We start from the raw sequence: 13545 nt of genomic DNA on the forward strand, positions 1-13545 counted from the left end.
TGCTTAGTAAATGGATCCCTCTCAACATGCTGAGAGATACTTTCTCTTCCCACTTGTAATTTACTGTCCCTTAAAATGTGTCCCCATTAAAATGATGCTGGCAGCCTTTGACGTGAACTACAGGGTTTATAAATGTACAGCCTTTCCTCTCCTCAGGTGGTCTGAAAACAGCCCTGCCTCCCATGCCTCAGCAAAGACATGCCTGCTTTCCAGTTCATTTGGCTACCAAGACATTTCACCAAAATCTCCAACTTTACCTTCCACCACCTGTTAGTTTAATATTCTCAAGAGACAACGATAGCCTGATCTGTGTGGGTAAGAGTAGGCGAAGAAAAATTACAACCCATTTAAAAGGATTCAGCTGAAAAAGCAAGAATAGGTGGCTCCTATTGAAGCAGAACCAATAGAAGAGACAGACAAGCACGGTAACAACAACAAAATATATTAAGACCCCTTAAGATGGAATTAGGTCACAGAAAAAAATCTGAAAGAAAAACACACTATTTCTGAATTTAAAAATTCAACAGCAAAACTAAAGACTAGTCAATGAATAGAACTAAATTAACATTCTGGACAAAACAATACAAATAATATCTCACAATAGAGAACAAAAACTTGGAGACATGGAAACCATTTGCAAAAAGATATGAAACATGAAGAGCAGATTCATAGATCTCAGATCTGTGACCCCAATATACAAATAATGGCATTTTAGAAAGAGAAAAAGGAATAAATGGAAAAGTAACAATCAAAGAAATGACAGCAGAAAACTGCTCCGTAATAACAAATAGCATAGATTTTCAGATTGACAGAGTCCTTTAGGTCCTATCCAAAGTAATGAAAGAAGATTCTTGTGACATGATCTTTTATGCAGAGAAGGAAAAAGAATCAACCTAACATCAAACTGTCGCAGTGAAAAAGAAGGGTAAGTAAGATAAAAACATTGCCAAAGCTGTTTAATTGAAGAAGCATAAGGAAAGGTTTAGAACAGGATAATGAGACACTTGATGAAGGCTAGAATTTCATATTATCTGTGGAATTCCATTCTGTCAATACGGAAAGATATATATATTTAAATAACTATGAAAATAAAGAGAAATAACTAGTAAAATAAGAATATAATAGTAAAACTTGTAAATTATTCATTAGAAATGGGATTTTTTGTTGTTGTTGAGATGGAGTCTCGCTCTTGTCACCAATGGCGTGATCTCGGCTCACAGCAACCTCCGCCTCCTGGGTTCAAGTGATTTTCCTGCCTCAGCCTCCTGAGTAGCTGGGACTACAGGCAGGCGCCACCATGCCTGGCTAATTTTTTTGTATTTTTAGTAGAGACAGGGTTTCGCCATGTTGGCCAGGCTGGTCTTGAACTCTTGACCTCAGGTAATCCGCCCACCTCAGCCTCACAAAGTGCTAGGATTACAGGCGTGAGCCGCTGAGCCTGGCCAGAAATGGGATATTTTAAAACCATAATTAATGCATACAAGTATGAAAGATTAAAAAAAAATTGAAAAGCAGAATTAAAAGGAATCATAAAATAATATTAATGTAGCCTGATAAAATACAGGTTATTACAATAAAAATGAGTAGCTTAAACATTCTTATCAATGAAGACTAATAGAATGAGATAAGAAATTCTATGGAATTGAATGGAAATGAAGAAATTGGCCCAGATTATGTATCAGGCAAATGTAAACTTAAAAAAACAAGAGAAGAAAACTAATATAAAAATACAAAACTTAAGAATCTTTTATTATGAAAAAAGATAAAAACTACAAAGAAAAATAATCAGATACCATTTAATACAGATACAATAATGATCAGAAACCATTATGTGGCAAAGAATATAGCTTAAATTATATGAGGTAAAAATCTCTTTGAAACACAAGGAAAACTTAATAGGAATCATAATCACAATGGCAAACTTTACTATGCTTTTCTCAGCATTTGACAGACCTGAAGGCAAAGGTGATGGCTCTTCTGGAAGTCTGTGGCCAACCTTTTGGCAGCCCATCCGCAGTGTGATGACAACCAAACTGTAAGGTATGATAACAGCGGCATTTCCACGGAAGATATCTCATATGTTTTAATAAACCTCTTTTTTCGCTTAAATTTTTAAAGTGTCTGTCATTTGGAACTACTATCTTTTTGGGAAAGTATTATGGCACTATTGATGAAAACGTTAAATGTACACACTCTCTGACCTAGCAGTGAAAACAGCAAAATACCATTCTTTATCCAGCAGATTGGTAAAAATTAGGAGTTCTAACCCCAGAAGTCTCATTTCTAGAAATTTATCTGACAGTATATAAAATATATGCACTAATATATGCATTGTAGCATTGCTTCAATAGCAAAAAACATATAGAAACATCTTGTATGTTTATCAATAGATGGTAAATAATTACACGTTCATATTATGAATTTATGTGCAGCTATTAAAACAATTAAGATAGATCTGAATGTGTTGATTTGGAAAGCTGACCAGAATATCTAGTTAAGCGAGAAAAGCATATTACAGAACAATATACATAATTTTTATCCCCTTTTGTTAAATATGTGTGTATGCATCATCTCAAAGTACAGAAAAAGTATGGAAGGATTTAAGCTACGGTCATCATAGTAGTTAAAGAAGGGAAGGAAAGGAAGATGGTTCATTTTATTTTAACACTTTTGTACTCTTTGGAATGTTTAAAAGAGCATTTTATAATTCAAACAATTGAAAAATACTTTTTTAAAAAACAATAGAGACTACTTAAAGTTGGCCTGTAGCATCAGCAGGACATAAGATTTATAACTGTAATTACAGACCATGGAAATTTCATGGGGTTGTTACCACAATGAAAAGTCAAGCTTAAACAGTGAGGAAAGGATATTAATGCTGCTGTCAAAGTGAGCTTATTCATAGAATTCCTGTAAGTTATTATTCTATATATTAAAGACTACAGTTTTTGATTGAAGCCAAAATTGCCTAGCTTCCATGGTTACAAACATTTACATACTTGGGTCTAAGAACTGTATGGTAAAACAGACATTTTCAGGGCTTCCTAGAAATAAAAACAACTGGTAATCTTTTCCAAATAATTAGACTAAAATGACAGAAACTGGGAGTCTATATGTTCCTCACGTTGAAACTTTGCCATTGAAAGAAACATCTATGTGCTTGTCACCTATTAACAGTTTGTCTCCCATGTTAGCCAAGGGTGATACTGGTATCCTAGGTGTTCCCACATGAATGAGAGAGGTGGGGACTGTGAATTCCCTGTACTGACTATGTGACTGGGGAGGCCACAGCTTCTACTTCTCTTTACAAAGAAGGGAGGTTCACATAGCTTTGGAGCTGGGCATCTGGAGTCAGAAGACCTCTGTTCAAAGCCTGGCCTGCCACTTTTTGTATGACTTGGAATATAACTTAACCTTCTTGCTAAGTCTATTTTCTCAATGGTGGTAATAGTACTTACATTTCATAAGACCACAAAGATAATTAAATGAGATAATGGGATTATCCCAGTATCTGGCATAGTATCCAGTATTTCCTTTATGCTCAGTGTAAGGTTTGTTCTCATATTTCTTGAAAATTTTGTGTTTTAACCAGTCTCACTGTAGACTTTGTTCCAGATAACACTGGAATTAGACAGAACTGGGTTCTAGTACTGGCTCTGGGACTTACTGTGTGACCTCAGGCAAGTCATTTAACCTCTCTGAACTTTCTCTATAAAAGGGACTCATAATATTTACTGCATAATGGCATCGTGAGTAGTAAGTATAATGCATGGTATCACTCATGGTGGTGATGATGATAGAGGTCTCTGACAGCTGCCATCAAGGACAGGCCTGCTTTGGTCATCTAGGTTAACACAGACAGAGTTGAGGGATAGGTGGGCAACACAACCAAATGACCACTAAATTCAATGTGGGATTCTGGATTGGATCCTAGAAGAGAAAAGAGTAATTCATGGAAAAACTGGAGAAATCTGAATCAAATCTGTAGCCCAGTTAATAGTATTATACCAATGCTAATTTCATAGTTTTAACAAATGCACCACGGTAAGGTAAGATGTTAACATTAACATCAGAGAAAAGCTACGTGAGGGTATGCAGGAACTGTCTTTGCAGTATCTGCAACTTTTCTATAAATTTAAAATTATTTAAATTATTAAATATTAAATTATTTAAATTTAAAATTATTCCAAAATTAAAAATTGTTTCTAAGAAATTACTCCTGTTTATGCATTCGTTATTTCCCAGACAACAAAAGGTTATCCATGTTTTAATTATAAAATAATTCAAAATAATACTCTAAATCAGTGAAGGGCTGCTGAGAAGGGTAATTTGCACCCTTCAGCTGAAAATGATACAATCTATTTGGAAAGTCATGTGTCAAGTGCCTTAAACTTCCTTATGTCTTCTAGCCCAGAATTCCCACCTTTAAGGACATAACCTTAGAAAATAACTAGAGGATCATGCTGAGAATTATGTACTATATGAAACTTTGCCATTGTATAACTTGCCACAGTGAAATGTAGAAGCAATCTAACAGCAACATGGTTGAATAAATTATGGCACATTCATATGGTGGAATACTACAGCCATTAAAAGGGATATTTCAAAGAATATTTTATAAATAAGATAAATGCTTGTGACACAAAGTTTAAAAATAAGACATAAAATTTATATACATATAATCTGATTTCCATTTTTTTATGCTAACCCCGATTTGTGTTTATGTGTGAATTTTAATTTTTCTCTGCATGTTTATACTTTTCCTGAATTTCCTGCAATGTATTCCTTTTATAATGAGATTAAAAGGATTTTGTGTTTTTAGGGCAGAGGCACCACAGGTGCATGCATGGCCTAAGTTTCTGCTTGGCTGCAGGAGGTGTGGCGACCACAGCACATCCCACCTTCTGAGGCCATGCGGTACTTGACTCTTCCTGCACTGCCTTGCTTTTGAAGGCATCTAAAATCTCTCATTTTTTCCCACACCACATTTCATAGCTGGGTCATTCTGCTGAACTCAGCACAGGAGAACTGTCTCTCAGACTGGTTGGAAACTTTGGACACATTTGAAAACTGCCAACACAGTCTGTAAACACATCAGTTATAATGATTCTTTCCTAGGAACTTGACACACCCAGATGAACTCTCTTGTTACGACAGGAGAGAATTCCCTCTCAACATCTCCCTCATTTATTCAATACTCAAGAAATATCCGTTGTGTGTCTGTCACACTAACAGGTGATGTGCTCAGCTCTGGGTATACAGTGACTAATAAACATTTCCACTGCTTTCATGAAGGTTACACTCTAGGAGGTAGAAAGACATTAAACGAGGGAACACACAACTAAATTTGTACTTACAAGGGGAGGTGACAACTATGAGATAAAATAATTGATTTCTATTCCACTAGAGAAAATAAAGGGACCTTAGTTTAAATGGATTAAGGGAGGCCCCTCTGAAGAAATGACACATGAGGGAAACTGAGGGAAGAATGTTCCAGGCAGGAAAGTGCAAAGCCATAAGGCAAGCAAGAGACTCGTGAATTCCAGGAGCAGAACAAAACCCAGTGTGGCTGGGGCGTTGTGAGTAATGGGATTGGAGGGATGGCTAGGACCACCATTGTCTTTGAGGAGATGGAAGGCAGAGAATAGATTTTGAAGAGTCAAATGGCCATTAAGGTATGAAGCAAATGGATTTGGAAATCCTCTCGCAAAACATCCTAAATGAGGGGCCAATGGTTACTTTGAGCCTAAGTGTGAATCCCCTCTGAAAAAGCATACATATCATTCTGTATCATTCTTATAAAACTTGGATAATCAAGGATGAGAAATTTCAAAAGTTTATCTTAAAAACTTCAAGCGACAAGAAGTCACTTGAAGCTTTTAAAATAAGCTTCTGAAATTCTGTAATTTTTTTGTGACTAAACAACGTTTTTAAAATGTGAGAGTTTCTGTGGGTTCTCAACTTGTGAGACAGTAGAAATGTAATTTCAACATTCAACTGGAAGAAGAACTGTATGATTTATGAGAAAAACAGCTTCTAAACATAAAGTTAATATAAAAACATGGCACTGGCACTACTGTAATAGCACGTAAAACAAATTACAGGCAAGCAAAAAGAAAAAAGAGAAAAAGATGCATGGGCATAACAGCAGGCTTTTTCTAAAATTAGAAAGATTAAGTTAACCCAAAATTGTAGGGTTAATTGTGAACACCCGTTTCTCACACACAAACACACACACACGCACGCATACATGCACACACACATACACACAAACATTTAATGCTTGTTACATGTCATACCTACAATGACTCTTCCAGGTAATTTATTATCCTTACTTATAAACAGCATGTTAAGGACAGTATGAAGAATGATTTCTATTTGCTTTTTCTTCAGATAGTGGCTTTTTATTTCAGTTACTACCTTTCAAATAATCTCTTGGAGTACCAAGGAACAGGCCTGATCCAGAGGTGAATCAGCTATTACCACTAAAAAGATGTCCCTGTACACCCCACCATGGTCCTCTCTACAGAAGGAGAATCCAGAGCATTGGAAATGTACCCTCATGACAAAGAGAAGATCACCTAATTATTAAGTTTGCTCAGTAATCAAAAGACAACAAAATAAAACAGAGGTCACATAGCTTGCTATACCTACTCAGAGCTACAGATTGTAATAGAGGAAAAGTTTTTCTAACTATGTGTGGTGATACATACCTATAATCTCAGCTACTTGAGAGGCCAAGGTGAGGAATTGCTTATGCCCAAGAGTTCCAGACAAGCCTGGGCAACATAGCAAGACCTCTTCTCAAGAAATAAAAATAGAAGCTTTAGTGAACTCTAACTCATTGCCTAATGGCACTGACCACCATTGGCATTAAAAAGGAAATAGAGACACAACTCAAGATGGGAGAAAGTCAATGGAGCCTCAAAAAAATCATCCCCACCAGAAGAGCTCCTCTGAGTGTGAGATTCAGATACGCCACAGATATAGCATTGAACCTCTTTAACTCCATAGAAATGTATTGCCAAACCTTAGATCTCACTTTAAAACCTGGCAGTTATTAAGTCTTAAAGAAATCATGGGAAAGTTTCTCTTTCTGTTACTGGAATTTTTTTCTTCAAATACAAGAAGGAAATAATAGTATAATCATTTCTCTTTACATACAACGCACAACCCAAAGAAGTGATACATTGTGAGGTTTCTACTAACGTGGAGGTTATAGACACCTAATGCTAATTCTCCTCATCTGGTAATTGATATTCAAGCTTCCTGTTTTCATCTCAAAATGTGTACTTAAAAAGAAAACCTCAGTATTCCTTTAGGATTATTTCCCTCCAACAAGTAGACAAAATCAATCAACAATGAAATAGAATTTTTAAAGTTGTAAACCCAAGGTGCTTACACCAACAGCATTACCTGCACACTGACCACAATGACCAAAGATGTGGCCATGGTAACTGCAAAGGACTGGTAATCAGCAATATGTTGCCCATCTTCTCCAGCCACGTTGTAAAAGGCCCCATAGGGGATGAAGAAAAGGGCTATTGAGGTGTAGATTCCATGTAACACGCAAATGAAAAATTTACGCTTGTTAAAAAGTAGATTCAGCTGTCCTGGTTCGTAGAGCTGGGGACAGTCCATGCTGTTCTGGTCACTCACATCCTGTAAACAGAGTGTAATTTCAGTGGAGAAGGATTAAAAAGAGTCAGAGAGGCCTTGTATTCCCTATCTTCAGAAACAGCAAATGCCTGTTTAAACATGTCCTAATATGCACTGCTCACTGGGCCAGAACAGGACATTATCTTGTTTGTATTCCCACAATAAACCAGAAGATAATAAAATGATCTCTACTTTACAGAGAAGGAGCTTGAGTCTCCAAGAGAGATTCATGAGAGGTAACACAGCAAGTAGCAGAACCAGGGTTTGATTTGAGCCTAGCTATTTGGCTTCAAATTGAAGTTTCTTTCCTACACTCTCCTGCAGGCTGTCAGAAGCATTCATGCTCCCAGAATTCCAGCACATCATGGGCAGCCAATTGGCCCCAGAAGTTAATTGCCAAGGTAGTGAGTGGTAGTGACCAGGAGATGACAGCAGAGAGCTGTGGAGTCAGAACGGTCAAATCAGAGCTCATGACTTTGGAGGGAAGTGTGCAGGAGGGAGAGAGCAGAGAAAAGGGGAAACTGCATTTGGGATTCCAGGTGAGAAGGAGGCTGGGATGAGGATCCTACCCAGTGAGAATTTTAACAGCAGTTACCAGGTGTTCAGGACAAAGAAATAATATAGACAGAATGAGAAGGTTTGACACCAACCAGGTCCCAAGAGAAACTAAATGTTTCTCAAACCCAATGTGCACACAAATCGCCTGGGAAACAGATTGTGATTCAATAGGGCTGAGGGCCCAAGACTGCATTTCCAGCCATCTCCAAAGTAATACTGATAACCACAGTGAGCACCAGAGCCAAATGCCAAAAAACCACCAGGAACATCAGAGGACCACAGGTGGAGGACAAGTGGCAAAGTGGAAGCAACACAGGTGGTGAACTATTGTGGGAGAAGAACATTCCCCTTCCTGCTTGTGGGATGGCCCAGGTCTCTCCAAACAGAGTCCCATGGAAAAACACTGGCATATTCTCTTTAGAAACTACTGTTTTGAGATGCTTTTGGATGCTTGTTCCCCTAGTTCAGTGACTGAGGGTTACATGCGCAGGCTTTGAAACAAGACAGTCATGAGCTCAATCCCTGGTAACGGGTTTAGCTGGTGTGTTATCTTAAACCTGTTACTTAATCCACCTGAGCCTTAGTTTTCTCATGCCCAGAAATGCAAGCACCACCACCTCCCTCATGGAACTATTGCCATGATTAAACCAGTATGTAAAGTATTTAGTAGAGTTCTTGCCACATCACAAGTAATAAATATGCCAGATGCTTCTATAAATAACAATTAATGAAATAATGATAATAACAATAGCAATAATGTAGCAACCTCAAAGTTAAGAGGCTTGGTTCTAGGCTTAGCTGTGTCACTTATTGGCTGTGTGGCTTTAGGGAAATGACCCTCCAAGGCTTGGTATCTGCCTTAAAAAATGAGCAGATCTGTTGACGATTACTGAGGCCTGTCCAGCATAGCATTCCATAATCATGTGATCTGCTTAAGGGCCAAGGTTGACAAAGCAGGAAAGGAGAGCAGCAGACACTCAACTTGATGGTAATAGGAGGCCTTATTATATTTTTTTTGTTTTTTGAATTGCACAACAACCATCTTTTCCCAGAAACTGCTTTATTTTTATTATTTTATTCCACATTCTGGGCAGCTACAGAGCTCCAAGAAAAGAAACACTTTGTAAACATGGGCACTGAGAAATGAATGTGCTTAATCCTTTACATCTAAGGTCTGTAGAAGTTCATTACTTTTTGTATAATTCCACAAAATATGCCTTTCGCAAACTGCCCTTTTTACGTATGAGAAGAGAGACTACAACTGACTACAAAGCCAGTCGAATGGGAGACTGGAGTGAGCTCATAATGTGAAGATTTATATTTTGCAATAGACGGCTTTGGGCCAGAAAATGAAGCCTAGCAAACAGGTCTAACAACAGCCTGGAGAAAATCTGGTCTCCTTAAAAATACTTTTTTTAAAAAACAAAAATCCTTTTTAAAATAAGACACTCTAATTGTGCCATGGAAATTCCACTGGCTAGTCTTTCACTTCCCCACAGGCAGCCAGACTTTTTCCCCTTTCCAGGAAGTCCCTTCCAAGGCTCTGAGTATGCCAAGGATCTACCATTTTTGTGATTGATCCTCTCCTTTCTCCCCACTCAAGCACTTTGATGCTGGGACAAAAGAAATCCATGCTTTCTCTTTCCATGACTATGGGGCTTCTCGTCCTCCTCTCCCACTGGTAGACTGCTCTTCTGGTCTGTGGCTCCTGTTCTGAGCTGTGTGTAACAAGGAAGTCTCACTGCAGATGTTAGCCCCCTGTGTTCCAACCTAGCTCCATGATTTTCTATCATTGCATGGTTCTTTATAAGCTCTCAGAGGCTAAGGCAGCATTTCCCTGTGTGTGAATCACACACACTAGTTCTAAGACATATTAATTAATAGGTGCTATATGAAAGCAAAAAAAAGTAAAGTACAGTCATAGAAGTTTGGGAAATGCTGGGTTAAAATTAATTAAAGAGATTACTTCGTACAGGACTTCTAGAGCTTTTAGAGCAATATATGGCGTATGAATCTCTAAGAGGAGAGTAACCAACTTTTATCAAATAATGCTTTTGGGGAAGCTAGGGTTCAAGAGTGAGGAAGGCACAGTGGACCTGAAAGCATTTGTGATCCAAACAAAAGCAACTAAAACAACTGCATTCCTAAGGCTTCTACTTAGAATTGTGTCTTCTACTTAGAACCCACAAAAAACTAAAAGGCATAAAAGAGAAACTAAGTTATAAAGATGGAAAAAACATACCTGGTCAAAAATCCCCATGGCTAAAACAGGCAGTGATGTGTAAACAATGTTAAAAAGGGTGATGAACCACTGGTCATAAACAGTCTGAAAAGAAATATAACATATAAATGAGAAAGACCATCCATAGTAGTGAGAATATTCACGTTTAAGTAGTGAAAATATTCACATTTAGGTTAAATAACCAGGTTTTCTGAGGTAAGTGGGAGTTGACTTTTGGAATCAGACAAATATGAGTTCTCTCCTAGACCTGCCTCTTACCAGCTCTGCTGCCAATGGGATACTAGATCTCTCTAAATAGCAATTTCTTTATCTCTAAAGTGGTGTATACCCTTCCTGCAGCATGGCAGTGAGGACAAAATAATACATGCAGTACCCCTAACATAGTGCGGGACACGTATGAGCCCCCTGACCTTGTGGTGAGTTGCTATTTCATTCTCCAGGCTTTCAGTGGCTTGTAATGAGTCCAATTATCTGACCTAAGTGGTAAACAAAGGATTCACTAAACTCTTCAGAGATAAATATAGTAATGAGCCTGTTATTTCTATCCTGTTTTAAAATGGAGAGGTTTTTGCGGGGGAGTGGTTTAAAGTAAGATGGGCATGAAGCTACATGCTCACTATACTGGGCATAAACAAGCAAAACAATAAAAATATCCCCTCACACCTTTGTAGAGTAATTACACAAGAATTCCCTGCATGGGCCTCACTAAAAGTCAATGAGGCATGTGGAGCAGGCATATATCCCCATTTTGCCAATGAGTACACACAGATGTGGAAACAGAACCTTTCAGTTACAGAGCTTATTACAGACAAAAGCAAAAACTAAAATCCAGGTCTTCAGCTGCTAACCAATGCCCCTTTTACCACTCCATCATTCATTCACTTATTCATTCATTCAATATTTACTGATAAACTGCTATGTGCTAAGTATTAAGTTATAGTCAATGATAATTCAGCATGATCAATCAAATAAAAATTCCTCACGAAATGTACATTCTAATGCAAAGGGAGGGGAAAGACAATAAACAAGATCAAATTTACAGAGAGCAGGAGGACTGAGTGAGTAAATTAGTTAGAAGGTAGTAAGTGCTAGAGAGGAGAGGGGATAGGGAATGCGGGAGGGCTGTAATTGTAATACAGTGACTGGAGAAAGTCTCACTGAGAAGTGAATTTGAGATAAGATCTGAAGGAAATGGGTCTAACATGCAGCTTTCTGAAACAGTTGGAAATGCTGGGACATGCAGCATGCCATACTGCAAGTAGGCCCCGTGAAACAATCCTAAGGCAAGAAAGCATCCGCTGCACTCAGAGAACAGCAAGGTGGGCTGGTTGGGTGGAGCAGAGTGACCTGTAGGAAGAATAATGGATGTCAGGAGGTAAGAAGAACAATCCTATGTAACTAAACATGGCTTATTACCTAAGAGAAAGTAGAAGACATCAGAGGACTTTAAGCAAAAGAGCAACCTGGTCTTATTTACATTTTAACAGGATCACTCTGGATGCTATGCGGAGAAGAAACTGAAGACAAAGTGGAAGTGGGAAAGCAGTAACTCAGAGTAACCGTTTCTAATAACGAATTTTAAGTTCTGTGCATGGTAACTCCCCTTTGTTACTCTCTGATTCCTATTTTCATCATCTGGCCTAAACCCAGCTGTAAGGATTTAGAAAGAGGGACTATATCCAATGGCATGCTGATAAATGTTTAACAACAGACTAAAAAAAAAAAAAAAGCCTTGATTTGTAGCGTTTGCCAATTTCTATGGTGTAAATATTCCTCCACGACTGATTTCAAGCAGTGATGCCACTGAATGTGGAGTTGAGACATATTCACCATTACACAGTATTTCTACAATACAGACCCAATATAATCTCAAGAGCATAAACAGTAAAACATGGGAAAATAATTAGGAAGGGATGCATTTTGAGTATATTAACTGTCTTTTGTTTTTAATATAACTTAAATTGTACATTTACATAATATAACTTTTAATAATGGCTGTATTTAACCACTGGCTCACAAAATTTCTGAAGATTTAACAATCAGTTCTTGTGAATCAGTATAGGCCAGTTCCAAGATACTACAGCCTAGGTCCATGCTGGGAGCAAAGTGGTACAAGACAGCAGAAGCCACCTGAAGGATAACGCACTCAACATGGCATGAGAGAACTTGCAGAAGGGCAGGGCAGTAGTCCACTAGTCAGGCAACCATGAGAACAGACTGGAAAAGCTGGCTGGCACTCCCTGGAACCCCCTTGGGTATTTAGCAGAGGTATCTGAAAGCAGCCTGAATTTATCATACAGGATAGGGGGCACATACCATAATAATTGATTCATACCAAACCTCCTGCTGAAGATAACGAAAAAAGTTGAGAAAAAACAAAAGCATCTTCATCAAAGTATCAGTGAACTCACAAGACAGTGGGGAATGACTGGTCAAGATCAAGAAGAGAATTAGAACTTAATAACTATCTCAAGGCCTAGGATAATGCTATTCTTCTCCAGACTCTATGTTTATTTCCTTATACCAGCTGTTGAGGATAGAATGAAGGCCTGATATTTTCTGGGTTAGCCAACTGTCCTGCTATGACAGAGTCTGTGACCTCACTGCTGGGAGGCTGCCTTTGGGTCCCAGCCCAGAGTAGGAAGGGTTTCATCATGATCTCTACCCTTGATGGGCACTGAACCTTCTCCCTTCAGCCCAGGAAACTACTGAAGGCACAGCTCAGTCTGTGAATTGCCTCCTGTAGATAATCAACACTCCCAAGGTACATGGTTCAGAGCAGTGTGACCCTACAGGGTCCCAGCCCAGAGCAGCAGTTGTGACAGGGTCCCAGTATCCAATTCCTATCTATCCTCAAGAGTCTACCAAAACTGCAGCTCAGCCTCTGTATCTCCCTTCTGATGAGTGAATGTGTCCAACCCTACTTCTAGATACACACGTTCACAAATGTCTATCTTGGTGCAGCGGGATACACATAAAAGTACTCATGGCAGTTACTGGTCGTAATAGTCCCCAAACAAAAACAACCAAAACATCTTTCAAGCGTGGGATAAAGATATTATCACGTATCGATACAACAGAATACT

General features: G+C 38.4%; 1 protein-coding gene across 1 annotated transcript in view; it reads right to left on the bottom strand.

Annotated features, from left to right (window-relative positions):
* ATP8B4 (ATPase, class I, type 8B, member 4) overlaps window positions 1–13545 on the bottom strand; it is a 257644-nt gene that overhangs the window by 9009 nt on the left and 235090 nt on the right. Inside the window, exons 24-25 of the mRNA XM_011928601.1 lie at window positions 10460–10543; window positions 7417–7662 (exon numbers count right to left, since the gene is read on the bottom strand). Coding sequence (XP_011783991.1) covers window positions 7417–7662; window positions 10460–10543 — 330 coding nt within the window. The remainder of the gene's footprint in view (window positions 1–7416; window positions 7663–10459; window positions 10544–13545) is intronic.

The sequence above is a fragment of the Colobus angolensis genome, unplaced genomic scaffold, assembly GCF_000951035.1.
Source record: "Colobus angolensis palliatus isolate OR3802 unplaced genomic scaffold, Cang.pa_1.0 Scaffold78, whole genome shotgun sequence".
NCBI classification, from domain to species: domain Eukaryota; kingdom Metazoa; phylum Chordata; class Mammalia; order Primates; family Cercopithecidae; genus Colobus; species Colobus angolensis.